The sequence below is a fragment of the Hemiscyllium ocellatum genome, chromosome 3 (assembly GCF_020745735.1).
Source record: "Hemiscyllium ocellatum isolate sHemOce1 chromosome 3, sHemOce1.pat.X.cur, whole genome shotgun sequence".
Lineage (NCBI taxonomy): Eukaryota > Metazoa > Chordata > Chondrichthyes > Orectolobiformes > Hemiscylliidae > Hemiscyllium > Hemiscyllium ocellatum.
In genome coordinates, this window is record NC_083403.1 from 49,144,399 (window position 1) to 49,161,432 (window position 17,034).

A 17,034-nucleotide genomic window follows, 5' to 3' on the forward strand; every position below is an offset into this window, starting at 1 on the left:
AATGTGCAGATTAGCAACAGGGAACCCCGGGACTGGATTCTCTCAGAGAACTGACAGATGAAGAACAAAAGCACTTTATCTCTAATTGTTTACTTTGTAAAACTCCTGGTTGGAAGGGAGGGGGCGGGGTACTGCCGGACCGAGCGGGGATTGCAGGAAAAAGGCGGGTTTCACGGAGGACCGCCAAGGTCAGCAATGCGCCTGCGTACTATACTGTCTCTGGTTTGGGCGGGAGATTTGGCGGGAGGGGAGGGTCCAGGGCTTTGTTTGTAGGAATCTCTGTTTACAGATTGTACACTTTAATCTCAATTTGCTTCCTCCTCGTGTGAGTTTGGCTGATCACTTGCAGCGACACTTCTTCCGCACTCTCTGAGAGACTCATGGCTCGGCGGCCGCGGAATAGGTAACTGTATTATACGTTTTGGCTACTGCCTATTGAACAAAACATAGATTATTGCAGGAAGAGGAAGAACTTTCACTTTAATTTTATGAGGTTTGCACGCTGAGAGAAGACTTGTTAAGTAGTGAGTGAGAAGCTCGGTTCTGTTCCAGTACTTAATGCAGCTAAATTATGAATGGTTCGGATCTTTTTATGATATGCTCAATTTCTGCAGTAAACTTTCCATTGTAATTGAAGAACTGGTTAAAATGGAGATTATGTGTATAACCCGTCTATTTAGTATTCAAAACTATGCGGGCACGTTGTAGAATAAGCAGATTTAAAAGGTGCATAGCTTTCATTCATGCTCGCACGTTCTAAGTGCCAAATGACAACAACACTTGTTTACTCTTAAATCGAAAAGAACAATGCAATCTTGCAAAATCGATACACAGGTTGAAGATATACCCTTTAAATTATGTCTCAAATGTGTCGCTGTAAAATAGTGGAGCTGCTACAAAATATTTCTCACCTTCCACCACGTTGGTCTTATAGGAAATAGTTGACTGTATGTGTTTATATGTTAGCATTGTAGTTTCTCAGTTGCAATATCCACTGAACCCCGCACTTGTGAGGCAAGTTCTAGTTCAGCATGTTATTGACGTAGCCGAATGCTTTCATGCATGAAAAGAAAATAAGTGCATCCAAGACTAATCAATGAACGACATCACATTTTTATTGTTAGTGCAAGAGCTGGCGGAGTGACACGTGGATTTTAAGTTATTGCAAGCTGTATGAAACTACCGAACACAAGATCCTGACCCTAATTTTTCGACATAATAAGGTGGTTTTTGGTTGTGTCATGATAAACTGAACTTTAAGCTATGACCCAAGTTGTCAAAATTATACGTATCAGTGGCAGAAATTGCTTGGAGCTTTTCTCCTTTTCGGCTATTCGTGCGTGACTAATGTTTGTGGTCTAAGGGAACTGAATATATCAGAATCATTATCGTCATTAAAGTGTGAATGAAATGGGGAACAATGACACTTTCCCCGAGTATGCAGTAGCAGAAACCATGCAAGTCCTTTTGTACGCTGAACGTGTGGAAATTCCACACTTTATTAATGGAAACTACAAAGATCTTTTCAAGATTTCAGGACTACAAAACAATCCATGGAATTATGGTATTACTGTAACTTTGTCTCTAATTTAGTGTAGCAAGCACCATTTTTTGTTTAGTTCATGCGCAAGAATGATTGTGAATTTGACTAATAAGAGGGCTGGAGTTATCGCGCTTTAACCCGTTCATTACCTGCGGGTCATTACTTTGCTTGCATTTATGGGTTACTAACATAACTATTTAAAATCTCGTGGCTGAATGTTGGGACGTCATGATCGCGATACTACGAACTCGGCGATATGTATTCGACATTTAAAAAAAAGTCCCTTTTTATTCGATTTTCACAGCGGATTAGTTTGGTATTTTTACAATAATGGTTCCCAGCAGATTGTTAAGAGTTGCATAAAATCAATTGTTTAGATTTGATTTCCCTATCAGTGTGTTTGAATTTTAAATACATAATTTAATAGGCGATTGAAACTTGAGCCATGAAGATCATGTCATTTATTTAAAATTACACATTGGTTGATTGTCTGCTTGCACACCATTCAAGCACTTCTTAATCAGGAATATAGTACTTCATAAGTGCATCTCATCTGCAACAATGTAAATTCCTTTGGTTGCCTGGGTGAAATGGCAATATTTGCTAAATTATAGACAGTTTTGCGCTGTGAATGCACATCTGCTAAAGTTTAGATTAAGACTGTCCTGCCAATCAACAGGAAGAGAAATTCCTTCCACTGATTTGGATTGAATTTGAACACAGGTAAAGGCAATATTTCAGCCCTTGTCAACGTAGTTTTTATTTGCTGTGCATTCTTGCACAATTAACATTATCCAATTTTCTAGAGCAAAGCAGGATCTCTAGCATTCAATAAGACCTTAGATTGCGATAAAGATCTGTTCTGTCAGATATTGGGGAATATTATGGCTAGGGCTAAGATTTTTGGTATTACAATTTAATTCTTTGAAAACAACCGAAAATCAATGAATTGATATTCTAGATATGATATGCAACCGACTGTTTATCGGGGAAGTTGGTCAGTTCTTGATAAAACCACTAGATGGGGTGATGTGTAAAGAGAGAAAAAAACTGGATTGAAACATACACCTGGAACAATGCCTCCTGCAGACTGAATTTCGAATGGGTTTAGTCAAGTCTAATCCAAGTAACAGTGGAAGCAATGTGAAATAGAGTTTACGATAAAATAGAATTACCTTCTCTTGTTTTTTTTTAAAGTGACTTGAATGACAGACTAAAATTTTGTTTTGTCTTGAAATAATAGTTCATAATAATTTCTATTTAAGTAATGTTGATGATAGTGGACTAGTACATAAAATATCTAATTATTGTGTATTTGAACAATTAACTTCTGAGAAAGTATTGAAACAAAAAATTCATTTAAAGATTTTATTTAATTTTTGTTCAAAAAGAATACTTCAGCTACTGTTCCCTTTTCTTCAGTTTTCCAGTGGCATGCATAATACCAATCCACTTCCCATCTATTTTTGGTTGAAATCTGGGTACTGGGTGCACAAATGAGGCACTGACTGCTTCCTTCATTTTAGATCCCTTTTGGAAGGCATGCCCTAGACTAATACTGCATTGCCTTCCAATAATGATTGTATTGAATCCAGCAACTGAAATATAAATTATCATTTGATGCAAATTTGCAGCTGTCATTTTGGATGTTCGAGATGTCACTATTGATCAAACTTGTTTACAGTATGAGTACAAGAATAATTCTGAGGTTAGCTTTGTCTACTTCCTTTTCCTTGTGTTATTAATCCATTTCTGGGATAGATATTGGGAAAAGTTGCTCAAATCAATTTTTCATATAAACCTTTACAGTGAGCTTGACAAGACTATTTGATAATAGAGAGCATCATCACCAAGCACAATATGTCCTCATCTTATATCTGTAGACACACACACAATAATTATTTGAAGTTAAAAGTGGGATGTTTGGCCAGCTGTCATCTACGCAGCCATGAGTAATTAGGTCAACTTTGATCCTTTTGAGATCTCAGCCAAGGTCTATTAACATAAGCTAGGTAGTGGAATGGTGACATGCTTGGTTTGCATGCCTCAGTTGTGCATTAGATAAACCATCGGTAGACACAAACAGTGTTTTAGTACAATAAATTACCTTTTGGATGTCTTACAAATGTTGAGTGCAGGAAAGAATTTAACAAATCTTTGTTAGAGCTGAGATTTCAAAGTGGACCGAAATCTCAAGACACTGATCTACGATTGAACCATTTGTATTCTAGATGTATGTATGGTCAAGTTATTCGATATGATGGTATAATGTGCTTAATGGAAACTTCTTCTGCCTGTACAGGTGAATGTTTTCACTGATTCATTAGGTCTCTTTTACAAGTGTTGGTTGTAAGCAATTCCTATTAATCAATACATTTATCTAGCTATTTGAGTATGTCTTAAGAGATCTGGCTATTAAAATGTAATTAAGTGCACTAGAAAACTACAGTAGATTTTTAATTTTGCAAAGGGTTTGGATTCTGTTATTAACTACTTAATGATATTAAACACCATAAAATAGAGTAGATTAAGATTAGGTTTAGTCCTACATGTAACCCATTAAGCCATATACATTAAGGAGATGCCCAGAAAGGTTTATTTTAAAATATCTTTGTGAATGCTGTACTAAATGTAATGCCCAATGCTTCTAGATTATTTATTTGAAAATGTAGTAATTGTTTTCATTACTTGTTGAACAATGCAATTATCTTTGAAAACATTGTATGAGACTTTATTTGTCCCTAATTATTCATGTTATTTGGTTTGTAGTTTATATAGTAGTGATGAGGACGAAGAAGAAATTGAAATGTTTGATCATGATTATGATGGCCCCCAACCAAAGTCTTGTAAACGTCAATTAAGCAAAACTCGATGGACACGTGAAGAGGTATGTCAAGATTAACTGAATGAGAGATAGCTGTTTTTTTGTAAAGCACCTTTAAACTGAAAATGTAATCAGGTTAAATTAAACTAAAAAAGTTTTAGTTAAAAATCACACAACACCAAGTTATAGTCCAACAGGTTTATTTGGAAGCACTAGCTAGTTCTTTCAACTAAACCTGTTGGATTAAACCCGATGTTGTGTGATTTTTAACTTTGTTCGCCCCAGTCCAACACTGGCGCCTCTAAGTCATAAAAAAGTGTTGACACATTTAATTTTGCTGTATTCCTTCAATTTATTGTAAAACATCGAAGTCACTGAAAATAGTATTTTGTTGGCGTAAAATATGCTTACATATCATTCTGATTATGACTACAATCTGTACTATTACCATCTCGATCAATTCAAAAATCTTTACAGCTTCAACTTGGAATTTTTTTTATTATTGTGTATGTGTGCATGTACAAAATAAATACAAACTAGTTGGTTTTCTTAAAGGATGAAAAACTGAAGAAATTAGTTGAACAACATGGAACAGAAGACTGGAAAGTGATTGCTAATTTCCTTCCAGTAAGTACTATTTTCTGTACTCAGCTAAGGTAAATCTTTATTACACATACTGATTTTCTGAAAATTCACTGCTGAAAACTGTTATAACAGCATAAACAAAGTGTAGTAATATTTTAAAAATAATAAATCCATTGCTTCACTTCTTGTTGTCATGAGCTAAAGACCAACATTTTACAATATTTGATTACATAAGGTTTCTTATATTACTGTCTAACACATGACTTGCTGCAGCTGTTTCATTAAGTTTGTCTGTAGTATGAAGTCCAGAACTATAAAAAGTTAACTGAGCAAACTATTTAGTGTGCAATGCTAAAAGCCGTCAAAAATACTTAAGTCTAAATTTGTTTAAGAGAATGATTTTTTTGCTATGACAAACTGCTATGTTAAAGGATTATTGATTGGTGCAGTAATTGTATTTGGTAAGTTATTTGCCTTATCATTTTACACATATATGTGCTTGAAAAGTGAAATGCAGAAATGAAACTTGTCTGCAGAGTATTGCATTGAATTAAAGCCACAAAGTGTTATATGTTGTCTTGAAAACTCTTTAAAACATTAGAATTAGTTCCTGTATTCCTTTACAAATCTAGAATCGGACTGATGTGCAGTGCCAACACCGCTGGCAAAAAGTTCTAAATCCCGAACTTATTAAAGGCCCTTGGACAAAAGAAGAGGATCAAAGGGTAGGGTTATTAAGCATTAAAATGTTTTTTAGTTTGAAATGTTTTTTTTACTCTATTCTTGATCCAAAACACTCCACTGAGATCAGAAACTTAACTTGGAAAATAGTTAATGAAAGGAAGACCAACAAGAAAGGTACTTTTATCAAAAAATAAATTTGCAATTCATTTAATGGTGTTTGGCCCTTATTGCAAGGGCTTGGGAATATAAGAGTAAGGACGTCTTGATTAAATTTGAGTTTTGGTGAAACCACCCCAGATTTATTGATTGCCTTGTTGGTACCCTCACCCAAGCAACAATGTTTCACGAGACTAATTCCAGGGATGAACTGTTATCCATACAGAGAATTTATATGGAATGGGTCAATACTATTGGCAGATCTTGGAGTTTATTTTAGTCAATTCCTATAAATTGAGTTTGAGAGAACCAATCTGAAAACTTAGGTAGTCCTGATTAATTACTAGGCCCATTCCAAATGCACATGTTTTCACATGTTTTACAGAGTTTATTAACTTTATCACAGCAACTACAAAATAAATGATACTCAAATTGATTTTCAGTCAATCCACCTCAATATTCAATTCTTCTGCACTGAACAACTAAGAATCATCATTTATTAACCCTTACTAGCCACCTCCTTCTAGTATATGGTTAGATACATCCTGAACTCGAATTGGATTATTAGTGCATGGTCAGTCTTGGATTGGCTGGGTAGTTTACACCCAGTTCCAGACTGATTTTTTAAAAAAGTGATGGTCAGCTTAGTGGCATCACTACCTCCTATCTCCTGACATATTCTTTGACAGGCTAATCACTTAGAGAGATCATCCTTTTTATGACAGATTATCTCTTAGCTTACCACCTCTACACACCTTTACCAAGACATTATATCAGGCTGTAGATAGTGTCACCTCCTAGTGATATGTTATCATGCAAATATCTCAGCTAATACATCAAAATATTCTCTGAACTTATCAGTATCCTTAAATTAAAAGAATGATTTGTGATTCCACAATAAGCTGCATACATCGAGGCTAAAATTATCATGCAAAACTAATGTACTTCTGATACAATATAATTCTGTTACTTTTTTTTATTTGCAGAAATGTTTTATGCTTAAACAGGATATTATTAAATTCTTCACTTGCTTACTTAAGTTGATATTATTAATTATTAAAAAATAACTGCATCCTACAGTCTGCAGGTTAGAAGAATGAGAGGTGATCTCATGAGAATATAAAGAGTTTTGAGAAAGTTTAATGGAGTAGAATGCTGACAGGCTGTTTTTCCTGGCAAAAGAATTTCAAGCTAAGGCACATGGTCTCAGGATAAAGAGTTATCAATTTAGGGACTCAGATAAGGAAATATTTTGTTGCTCAGGTTTGTGATTCATTTGAATAATCTGACCCAGGGCCTCTGAGTTATTGAATGTAATCAAGGCTGAGACCCAGAGATTTCTGGATGCCAAGAGAAACATGGGATATGGAATTGGACTGGAAATTGGAGTTGGGGTAGAGGGTTGGCCATAGTTTTACTGCATGCTGGGGCAATCATAGAATCATAGAGACATACAGCATGGAAACACACTCTTTGGTGCAACTTGTCCACGCTGACCAAATATTGTATGTAAATATAGTCCCATTTGCCTACATTTGGCCCATATCTCTCTAAACCCTTCCTCTTCATATATCAATCTAGATGCCTTTTAAATGTTGTAATCGTACCAACCTCCACCACTTCCTCTGACAGTTCGTTCCATAAGTCCCTTTTAAATATTTCCCCTCTCACCTTTAAACCAACCCCCTACCCAGGGAAAAGACCTTGGCTATTCACCCTATCCATGCCCCTCATGATTTTATAAACCTCTATAAGGTCATCCCTCAGCATCTGACACTTCTGGGAAGATAGATCCAGCCTACTCCGCATAGCTCAAACCCTCTAACCCTGGCAACATCCTCATAAATTTTTTCTGAACCCTTTCAAGTTTCACAACATCCTTCCTATAGCAGGACACCAGAATTGCTTGCAGTACTCCAAAAGTGGCCTAACCAATGTCATTTACAGACACAACAAGACCTCTCAACTCCTATACTCAGTGCACTGACCAATAAAGGCAAGTATACCAAACATCATCTTCACTATCTTTTCTACCTGCAACTACACTTTCAAGGAACTATGAACCTGCACTCCAAGGTGTCTTTGTTCAGCACACTCCCAGGACCTTACTATTAAGTAAATGTGTCTTGTCCTGATTTGCCTTTCCAAAATGCAGCACCTCTCATTTATCTAAATTAAACACCACCTGCCATTCCCCAGCCCACTGGCCTATCTGATCAAGATCTCCTTGTCCTCTGATGTAACCTTTTTCACGGTCCACCGCACCTCCAATTTTAGTGTAATCTGCAAACTTACTAAACATACCTCTTAGGTTCGCATGCAAATCATTTGTATAAATGATGAAAAGCAGTGGATCCCACACCAATCCTTGTGGCACACCGTTGGTCATAGATCTCCAGTCTGAAAAGTAACAGTCCACCACCAACCTCTGCCTTCTATCTTCAAGCCAGTTCTATATCCAAATCGCTAGTTCTCCCTGCATTCAGTGTGATCTAATCTTGCTAACCAGTCTATCATGAGGAACCTTGTTGAACACCTTACTGAAGTTCATCTCGATCACATCCACTGCTCTGCACTCATCAATCCCACTTCATTACAGTTTCAAAATACTCAATCGAGTTAGTGAGATACGATTTCCCATGCATAATGCTATGTTGACTATCCCTAATCAGTCCTTGCCTTTCCAAATACATATGAATCCTGTTCCTCAGGATGCCCTTCAACAATGTGCCCAACACGAACACCAGGCTTACCGGTGTATAGTTTCCCTGGTTTTTCCTTCCCACCTTTCTTAAATAGTAGCAAAACGTTAGCCAAACTGCAGTCTTCTGACACCTCATCTGTGGTTATCGATGATGCAAATATCTCAGCAAAGGGGCTCGGGAATCTCTTTCCTAGCTTCTCACTGATTTCTAGGAAATATCTGATCAGTCCTGGGGATTTATCCACCTTTCTGTTTCAAGATGTCCAGCACCTCTTCTATAATATAGATGTGTTTCAAGATGTCGCTATTTATTTTTCCACATTCTCTATCTTCCAAATCCTTCTCCACAGTAAACATGGATGTAAAATATTCATTTAGGAACTCACCCATCTTCTGCGGTTCCACATGTCAGTGGCTGTGCTGATCTTTAAGGGGCTCTATTTTCTCCCTAGTTATCCTTTTGTCCTTACTGAATCGCTTGTGGCTTATTCCTGCACTTATTTCTTAATTCTTAATGTCGCTTAGTTATTATGCTGCAAATACAATGTAATATCGTTAAAAATAGTTTAATGTGCCTGGAGTATGATAACTACCTAGAGAATGTTTAGAAAAAAAGCTCAATTGGATGGGATGACAGCTTTCACCTTATGTTTCTAATATCATTGGGTGCAATTCATAATGATTTCAAGGATACCCAATAAGTAGAGTATTGCAGCAATTGTGCTGTGTATTTGATTTTTGTTTTCATACTTGAATAAATGTGCTGGGGGGAACTGTATACAATAGCTTTTATTTCTCTGTGCTTCATTCATACGTAAAATGTAATACATTTATATTTTAAGTTTTGAGCATCTAATTTCTTTGGTAAGCAATAACTAAGTATAAGACAAGAATGATTAAGTAACAAATATTGTACTGACTTACTTCAAGATTCTGAATTTACTAAGCTATTTTGAGATAATTTCCATTGTTTTTAATGGGCAGAAGGGCCTGTTTCCATGCTGTGTGACTGTATTCACTTGTGGCACATTGGCAGTTCTGGCTGGCCAGCATTTACTGCTTGTCTCTAGTGCCCTTGAGAAGTTGGTAGTGAGCTGCCTTCTAAAACTACTGCAGTCCATGTATTGTAGGTAGATCCACAATGCCATTAGGGATGGAACTCAGAATAGTAATATGTCCATAATTTGTATGAGTTATTTTACAACACAAATTTTTGTTTTAGGTAATAGAACTTGTTCAGAAATATGGCCCAAAACGCTGGTCTGTTATCGCAAAGCACTTAAAAGGCAGAATAGGAAAACAATGCCGGGAGCGATGGCACAATCATCTGAATCCTGAAGTTAAAAAAACTTCCTGGACTGAAGAAGAAGACAGAATTATATATCAAGCACATAAAAGACTTGGAAATAGATGGGCAGAAATAGCAAAGCTACTTCCTGGAAGGTAAGCTAAATTGAAGAAGTAACTATTGAAGCCTGCAGAAAATAGGAGCTTATAATCTTCTGGATCTGTGACAAAGTGACCCTATAATAAACTACAGACTTATACCAATGATCCCTCACTATATAATTGAGGGTCCTTTGAACACATTGCAATCGCTAATGAGAGAAATTTAATCACAGTAATATGTAACCATTGGAGTACTTGTCAGAATGGGCACGGAACAGAGTATGGAGTGAGTTGTCCAAAGGACTAGTATTGTTCTGGATAAGAGTCATATGGTTTTGAAACTTTTAACTGTTTCTCTCTTCACAGGTCCTGCCAGACGCTCCTTGGTTTCTCTAGCATTTTCAATTCAAATCACCAGTATTTGGCTTTTATTATAGCATAGGGATGATTTTTGTTTTTTTTTACATTCATGGCGCAGATTAGGAATAATGCAGATTTATAGATGGCACTAATTTAGGGCATATTAAAATAGAGAGGAAACTATGAAATTGTAAGCAGTTGGTTAAAATATTTAAGTAGGGAGGCCAATATCAGAAAAAAATGTCTGTGTGTAATATTGCCCAGAGAAGAAAATATGACTGTGTAAACGCATTGACTTTAAAATAGCTAAGAAAAAGTTAAGTAGACTTGAAATCTTATTAAATTCAATACTTAACATGTCCATACAAGGCAAAGCAGTATTCAGTCAAACCAATGAATATTTGGTTGTGTACTCAAAATAAAGATTAGGTATATCATAAGGTACCATGATCATTTTCCGTTGTAGAGTGGTTAAATCATTCCTTGAACACTACAGTCACTGAGGTGCAAAAAAGACAGATGAGTGCCGAAGCCTGAACAGAGAAGATCAGTGAAGCTAAACTCTGTTTTAAATATTTGAGATTTTTTTTAAAAAGCAGTTGAGGCAAGAAAATATTAATTGTGATGGAGGACTTTGGGTCTTTTTAGATGCATTAACTAAGATGTACTGAATGACTTTGAGCATACTGGGGACAATTTTAACCTTCAGATGAGTAAATTTTGATTGGAGCGATGCTAAAATCTTAAATATAGTGCTGAGTACAAAAGTAAGCAGAGATTCCCAACATGTTTGCCTTTTTGAGCAACAGCAATGACCGCATTGGTTGTGTTATGTGTGGCAAATAGATTTTGGCCACATTCACAAAGGCATGTTATATGGCAAGCCCATTGTCAGTGGGAGATCAGCAGATGCCAGTGTCTGCAAGCAAGACCTTAAGTTGACAGGGGTTGGAATTGATGTCTAGGAAGTCCTTGCTACTGAATAGCTGGAGATGAATGGTTGTGAAGGACATCAAGAAAACTGGTCAAAATAAATGAGCAAAAGACAGAATGAGAACCCAGGAGAAAGAGAAAACACAAGTTGGTTTATGGAAGACATTGATCTCATGCATTGGCCTCTACAGCCAAAACAGATGATATACAGACCAGAAATGATACTCTCACCCCAATCTCTCATCTCCTGAGACAGACAAATGCCTACTACTACTATAAATCTCAAAACTGACCCAACCTCTTTTGGTTTTAACATTAAGAATAGTAGCTATTCTGCTCCAGGAGACAGATTGTTCATTTAACTCTTAATGAGACTATATTTCATATTTTTTCCATATTTTGTGTTTAACCAATGTTTCAGTTTTTCCAGGCCTTTGGTGATTTTTGAATCTGGGCTCATTTCTATACATCTCAATTGCCATTGTTTGATTTACAAGATTTGCCTGCATTTTTGCTTATGTAAAATACATATAATGTTATTTTCTCTTGTTTTATTATTTGTCTATAAGCTGTTGATATTTTTTAACATTGGGTTGAATATTGTCATATTTTGGCTAATTGTCAATGTAGTTGAGTTTCATGGAAGGTTAATCTCCCTGAGGCCCAGCAAGATTTCTCTAAGTATTGTCCTATACTCACCTCATTATTACCTACGCCATCATATGATGTTGCCTTTGTCCGATGTTAGCCTGATTTCACCACTCACCATACTTAAAGAACTCTCCACTGCCAGGATATACCAGAATAGACAATCATCCCTGGAGCCAGCACCATGTTTAAAAGATCATTGTGCACCCAGACAAACACTGTTGGTCTGGATATACCCAACACTGTGACTGACATTAGCCCTGGACATAACCGAGAAGGGGAAATTTACAGCCTCATTTTGTGGACAGGAACCTGGAGGTCCTGGTGGATGGGCTGATGCAGAGGTGGCTGTCCTTTATCCCCCAGGCAGTGCAGGCCACGACATCAGACCCTGCTAGCCTGGGCCAGTGTGGTCTCAGCTGCCTAGAGGAATGCCCAGCGGTGTAGGAAAAAGTTCAAGTACCGCTTCCACTCTGCCACAGTAAGTTCCACCATCTTGGCTCAGAATCACTTTATCTCTGCTCCTGCATGCAAGTTCCACAAAGACTCATGCTGTATCAGCCCTCACTATTGCATGCAACATGTTGCCTCACTCACTCTCCCTCATTCCCAGCAACTGACACCAGCAATCCTGCATGTGCTGTAAATGGCCTATCCATTCACTCAACAACACATCACTTTCTCTTCCTGCAACTGTATTAATAAGTGAACCATGAATTTTATCTCGCTGTTACATTATTACAAGATTTCCAGATGGCAGCTGGAAGAGAAAGCATTGAGCTGAAGTTGCCGGGTATCCATGTTAACTCTTGACAGGAAATGTCTATATCTAGTTTTCTTGCAATGGGTTGTATGGTAGGAATCTGTATATTAATAACCTAAGATTTGCCGTTAATAAGGCTGACACAAAGCAATAAGCCCCATCTTGATGCCTGGAACTCTGAGAACAACTTGTTGTATTTTTAATGATGAGAAAGCCTTTGCTTGATGACTTACAATTCTCACAGATTTCTTACCATAGTCCATGTCATTCAGGCTTTCATAAGATTCAGTCTAATATCTCTGTAGGATTGGCAATTGTATCAAGAACTATTGGAATTCCACTAATGATCTATAATTTGTATAATAACCAAATGTTTTTCTCCATTTTTATTATTTAATTGTCAATAAATTGTGGATTTCTATACATTTTTGTGTTATCTCTGTGTAGGACTGATAACGCTATCAAGAACCATTGGAATTCAACAATGCGTCGTAAAGTGGAGCAAGAGGGCTATCTGCAGGAATCTTCAAAAATTAGTCAGCCAACAGTGACCACAAGTTTTCAAAAAAATAATCACATTATGGGTTTTGCCCATACACCTCCTTCTGCCCAGTTGCCAACTACCCAACCCCAAGTAAATGGTGACTATGCATATTTTCACATTCCTGATCCACAAGAGGTAAGTAATTAGAATTTATTTTTGTTATGCTTTTTATTCCTTTCTAATTCATGGCTTTTGCACACAAATTCAAGTTGTGCTGTAGAATGCATATCCATCTATTCATTTTGAAAGATTAATGGAATATACACTGTCCGGTAACTTTTATCTGAAATGTGTATTCAAATAGAAGTTCACTGACGTTACATTTTTATATACATTTTTTAAACGCTAAAAATGTTAATTGTATACAAAAATAATTTTTATTGTGTAAAATGCTTCTATTTATATTTTTATCATTATAAACTATTTTTTCAGGTTGTTGAGGATTGCTGCTGCATTTATATTATAATGCACATAAACCTTAAATAAATCCCAGCAGTTCTTTCAATATTAAGTTTTAACCATTCTTGACATTTTTCTCTGATTTCCAATCAGATACCATACCCAGTGGCTCTACATATGAACATGGCCAATATTCCCCTACCTGGCACTGCAGCTATTCAGGTAGGTTAAATTTGTTTTCTTCGTTGTCACATTGTATGAATGACAAAGATACTGTTGTCTAAGGTTAGTTTAAATTCAGTGATTTCAATTTACAGAAAATGCTGTATGTCAATAAAATGTTGGTATTTTGTTTGAAGAAATTTATCCTCTCTTTTAGCTGCTAGTCATTACCATATATCCACAAAGAAACGTTCATTTAAATGTTGGTTTGACCTTCATGGTTGCCTTGGCCTCAGCTATGGTAGCTGAAATTTTGCAAGTTTTAAATCAGTATAGCATTATATTTAAAATCATACCCTTTGATCTCTTCTTTCTTTTCCCTCAACTCTTAATTTCAGAAGCACTATAATGATGAAGATCCTGAAAAAGAGAAAAGAATAAAGGAATTAGAGTTGCTACTAATGTCGACTGAAAATGAACTGAGAGGGCAGCAGGCATTACCAGTAAGAATGTCACTGTGTGGCTTGGATAAAGGGCTAGCAGCTTCACCCCAGTGCTCTTCTCTTTTTATCTCTATCTTTTAAAGGCTCTATATTAATTTCAAATTTGTCATGTCCAAGAGTAAATTTTAAAACCAAAATCTCCACCAGACAATTGTGGAGTAATGGTGGATTTAATTTCTGTTTAAATACTTCTGCTTCAAGAATCTTCAATGTATTGACACTGATTTATTGAAGTATTCTCACAGTATCATACCCTGAAATTTTTAACTTATTGAGAAAAATAATCTAGAGCCCAGTAAATCTGACTGTCGCTTTCTTGAGCTTTGCTCATCTTTTGCATTGCATTTCATTGCTTACCTGTATTAATTTTTAAAGTGCATGTTTGACTGTTTAATCCAATGTTCTTTTTAAACTCTGGATTACTTTATTTGCTGGTTACATTAACCCATTTTGTTTAAATTATTAGCAGATAGTGATGCATGACAAAAACTCTTGCTGGCTTTTTAATCAATTCCACAATATATGAGCAGTATTTCAGTTGTAAAAGCAGCAGTGCTGGTTTTGGTTTTACTGTGCATGGTAAAAGCCAGACAAATATGAGTGAAAATAAATGGCCAGCATACTTTGGGTTTTTGAAGCAAAAGTTTTGATACAGTGGGTCTGCATGAAAATAACCTGCATGAGAATTTGTGTAACTGTACTAATGATTTTTAAATTTAGAAATTTTATAAACTTGATTTTATTTCTTAAAGTTTATCACTTCTTCCGTCATCTGACTACATATTAAGCTTATCTCTAATTTCTCCTCTATTTTCTGATAATTTTGATTTGCACACCTCTGTGTTGCGTTGGTGTGAGCTGCAGCATCAAAACATTTAGCTGCAGTAATTCACTGCTACAAAAGCAACTCTAACCCAACATTCTAAAATGGCCTGCATTAGAATTTTAATTAGCAAAGGAGAAAAGCCACATAGAGCACACAACTCCACAAACTTTATTATGTTGTCTTAAAATTTTCCCTGATTTGAAAGAAGCTCATTAATCAGTTGTTTTAATTGCAAATGAAGATGTTTCATTATAGTAACAATGGTTACTCTGTTATAATATCTGAGATTTTTTGTTGAGGGAAGACTAAAGTTAAGAACATGTCTAATAAATGTAGGGAATAGCTTTTTTTGAGCTCAGAAGAAAACTCTTAATGTTTCAAAAATCATTTACAAGAATGATGGAACTACTAAAATGTTTAAGCTGATATCAGATTTAATTTCACCGTGCAAATGAATTGCTAACCTCCTTTATTTTCTCTCTTTCTTTTGGGCAGACTCAAGCAGCAGACTACTCTGGTTGGAATGGTACTGTAGTCATTGATAATGCAGGAGTTCACAATAGCAGTGTGGCCATTACTTGTTTGGGAGAACATCGGCAGCCAGCACACCCACCTCACATGGAACATGGTTGTTTGCCAGAAGAAAGTGCATCACCAGCAAGATGCATGATTCATTCTAATGGAATACTCTCACCAATGAGAAATGTTCCAAATTCTGAGTACACAGAAACACTTCAACTCATAGATTCAGTAAGTAACTTTATCAGTTTTGTGGTCTAATCTTAAAGTTGCATGGTTCATGTTCTTATGTAGGATTTGTATCTCACTGGTTACATTTTAGTTGGTTCTTCAATTTTAGGATTTGTAATTGGGATAATAGATTAGTCAGTATCACAAGTTTAAAATCATAGTGATTAAATATTTTGATAATACAGCAGATACTTATTGTTAATCTTTAACGTTAAATGTTAACAGTGTCTGATGTGAAATTCAAGGTAGATATGACAAAGAAACAAAATGTTCTGGTGGATAAAGTTTATAGCCACAGCTTTAAATTTTGGTTGTATTGTAAATAGGCATAATAGATGGGCTGCAAGTTATATATCTCAGTAGAGAAGAAAAGTAAGTAGTGTGGAGGGCATGCAACCAATCTGTTATAGTTAATTCTTCAACTCCAAGGAAGTTTTGTTTTATCCATGAGTTGCTATTTCATTACCCAGAATCAATTTAGACTATCAAATGATGGAATAAGTTTAATTTGAGAATTCTTCGCAGGAAATGTAAAATAATTTGAGCAGAACAAATTTATATATAAAGCCTTGCATTACTGTACTTGTACAGATCTTCCTGTCTGCAAATCTTGGAGGAAGTGAGAACTTTGAATGTGTTTTTAAAGACTGGTTTAAGTACAAGTAGTTGAAAAGGGGGTATTCCCAACAAATGTTACCGTGCTTTTGAAAGCTGTAGCATATATCATTTAGTTACACAGGTGGCACTGTTCACCGTTTATAGATTCGTACCTCCCAAATTGTTTCAGGATCCATCTACTTGGGGTGATCTCAGCAGTTTCGACTTCCTTGAAGGGGAAGACAGCACACCTAGCAAAAATGTTACAGCCAAAATCACACAGCTTCAGCACAAAGAGAGCAGCGTTTGCCAGTGTGAAGGACATATTAACACAAGCCTAAGCAAAAGCATGGTGTGTCAGGGCTCCCCTGCTTCGCTCAGCTCACTCTCTCCTTCAAAGTTCAGCACTCCACCAACTATCCTTCGCCGCGCAAAGAGAGGGCATCCTAACCACTCAGCTAGTGGTGATAGTAATTGCTCCACATTAGCTGACTTCAGCTGCTCTACTCCCAAGCGTACCCATGTCAAAGGTCTGCCCTTCTCTCCCTCGCAGGTAGATGAACAGTAATCAACAGATATTACTAATACTGCAACAGACATGAAATGGTTAACAATTTAGAAACTAATTCTGTGGAACAAATGACTAATCACTTTTATACTCCCT

At 36.3% G+C, this 17,034-nt stretch overlaps 1 protein-coding gene across 4 annotated transcripts in view; it reads left to right on the forward strand.

The window, feature by feature from the left end:
- Nucleotides 1-331: 331 nt before the first annotated feature.
- Nucleotides 332-17,034, forward strand: part of myb (v-myb avian myeloblastosis viral oncogene homolog) — a 32,011-nt gene continuing 15,308 nt past the window's right edge. For 2 of the 4 annotated variants that reach the window (XM_060857021.1, XM_060857036.1), the window contains exons 1-9: nucleotides 332-403; nucleotides 4,313-4,430; nucleotides 4,923-4,994; nucleotides 5,585-5,677; nucleotides 9,719-9,939; nucleotides 13,037-13,268; nucleotides 13,686-13,754; nucleotides 14,093-14,197; nucleotides 15,519-15,773. In XM_060857021.1, coding sequence (XP_060713004.1) covers nucleotides 381-403; nucleotides 4,313-4,430; nucleotides 4,923-4,994; nucleotides 5,585-5,677; nucleotides 9,719-9,939; nucleotides 13,037-13,268; nucleotides 13,686-13,754; nucleotides 14,093-14,197; nucleotides 15,519-15,773 — 1,188 coding nt within the window. In that variant the 5' untranslated portion in view covers nucleotides 332-380. The remainder of the gene's footprint in view (nucleotides 404-4,312; nucleotides 4,431-4,922; nucleotides 4,995-5,584; nucleotides 5,678-9,718; nucleotides 9,940-13,036; nucleotides 13,269-13,685; nucleotides 13,755-14,092; nucleotides 14,198-15,518; nucleotides 15,774-17,034) is intronic. The other 2 variants (XM_060857029.1, XM_060857041.1) reach the window with 2 other exon arrangements.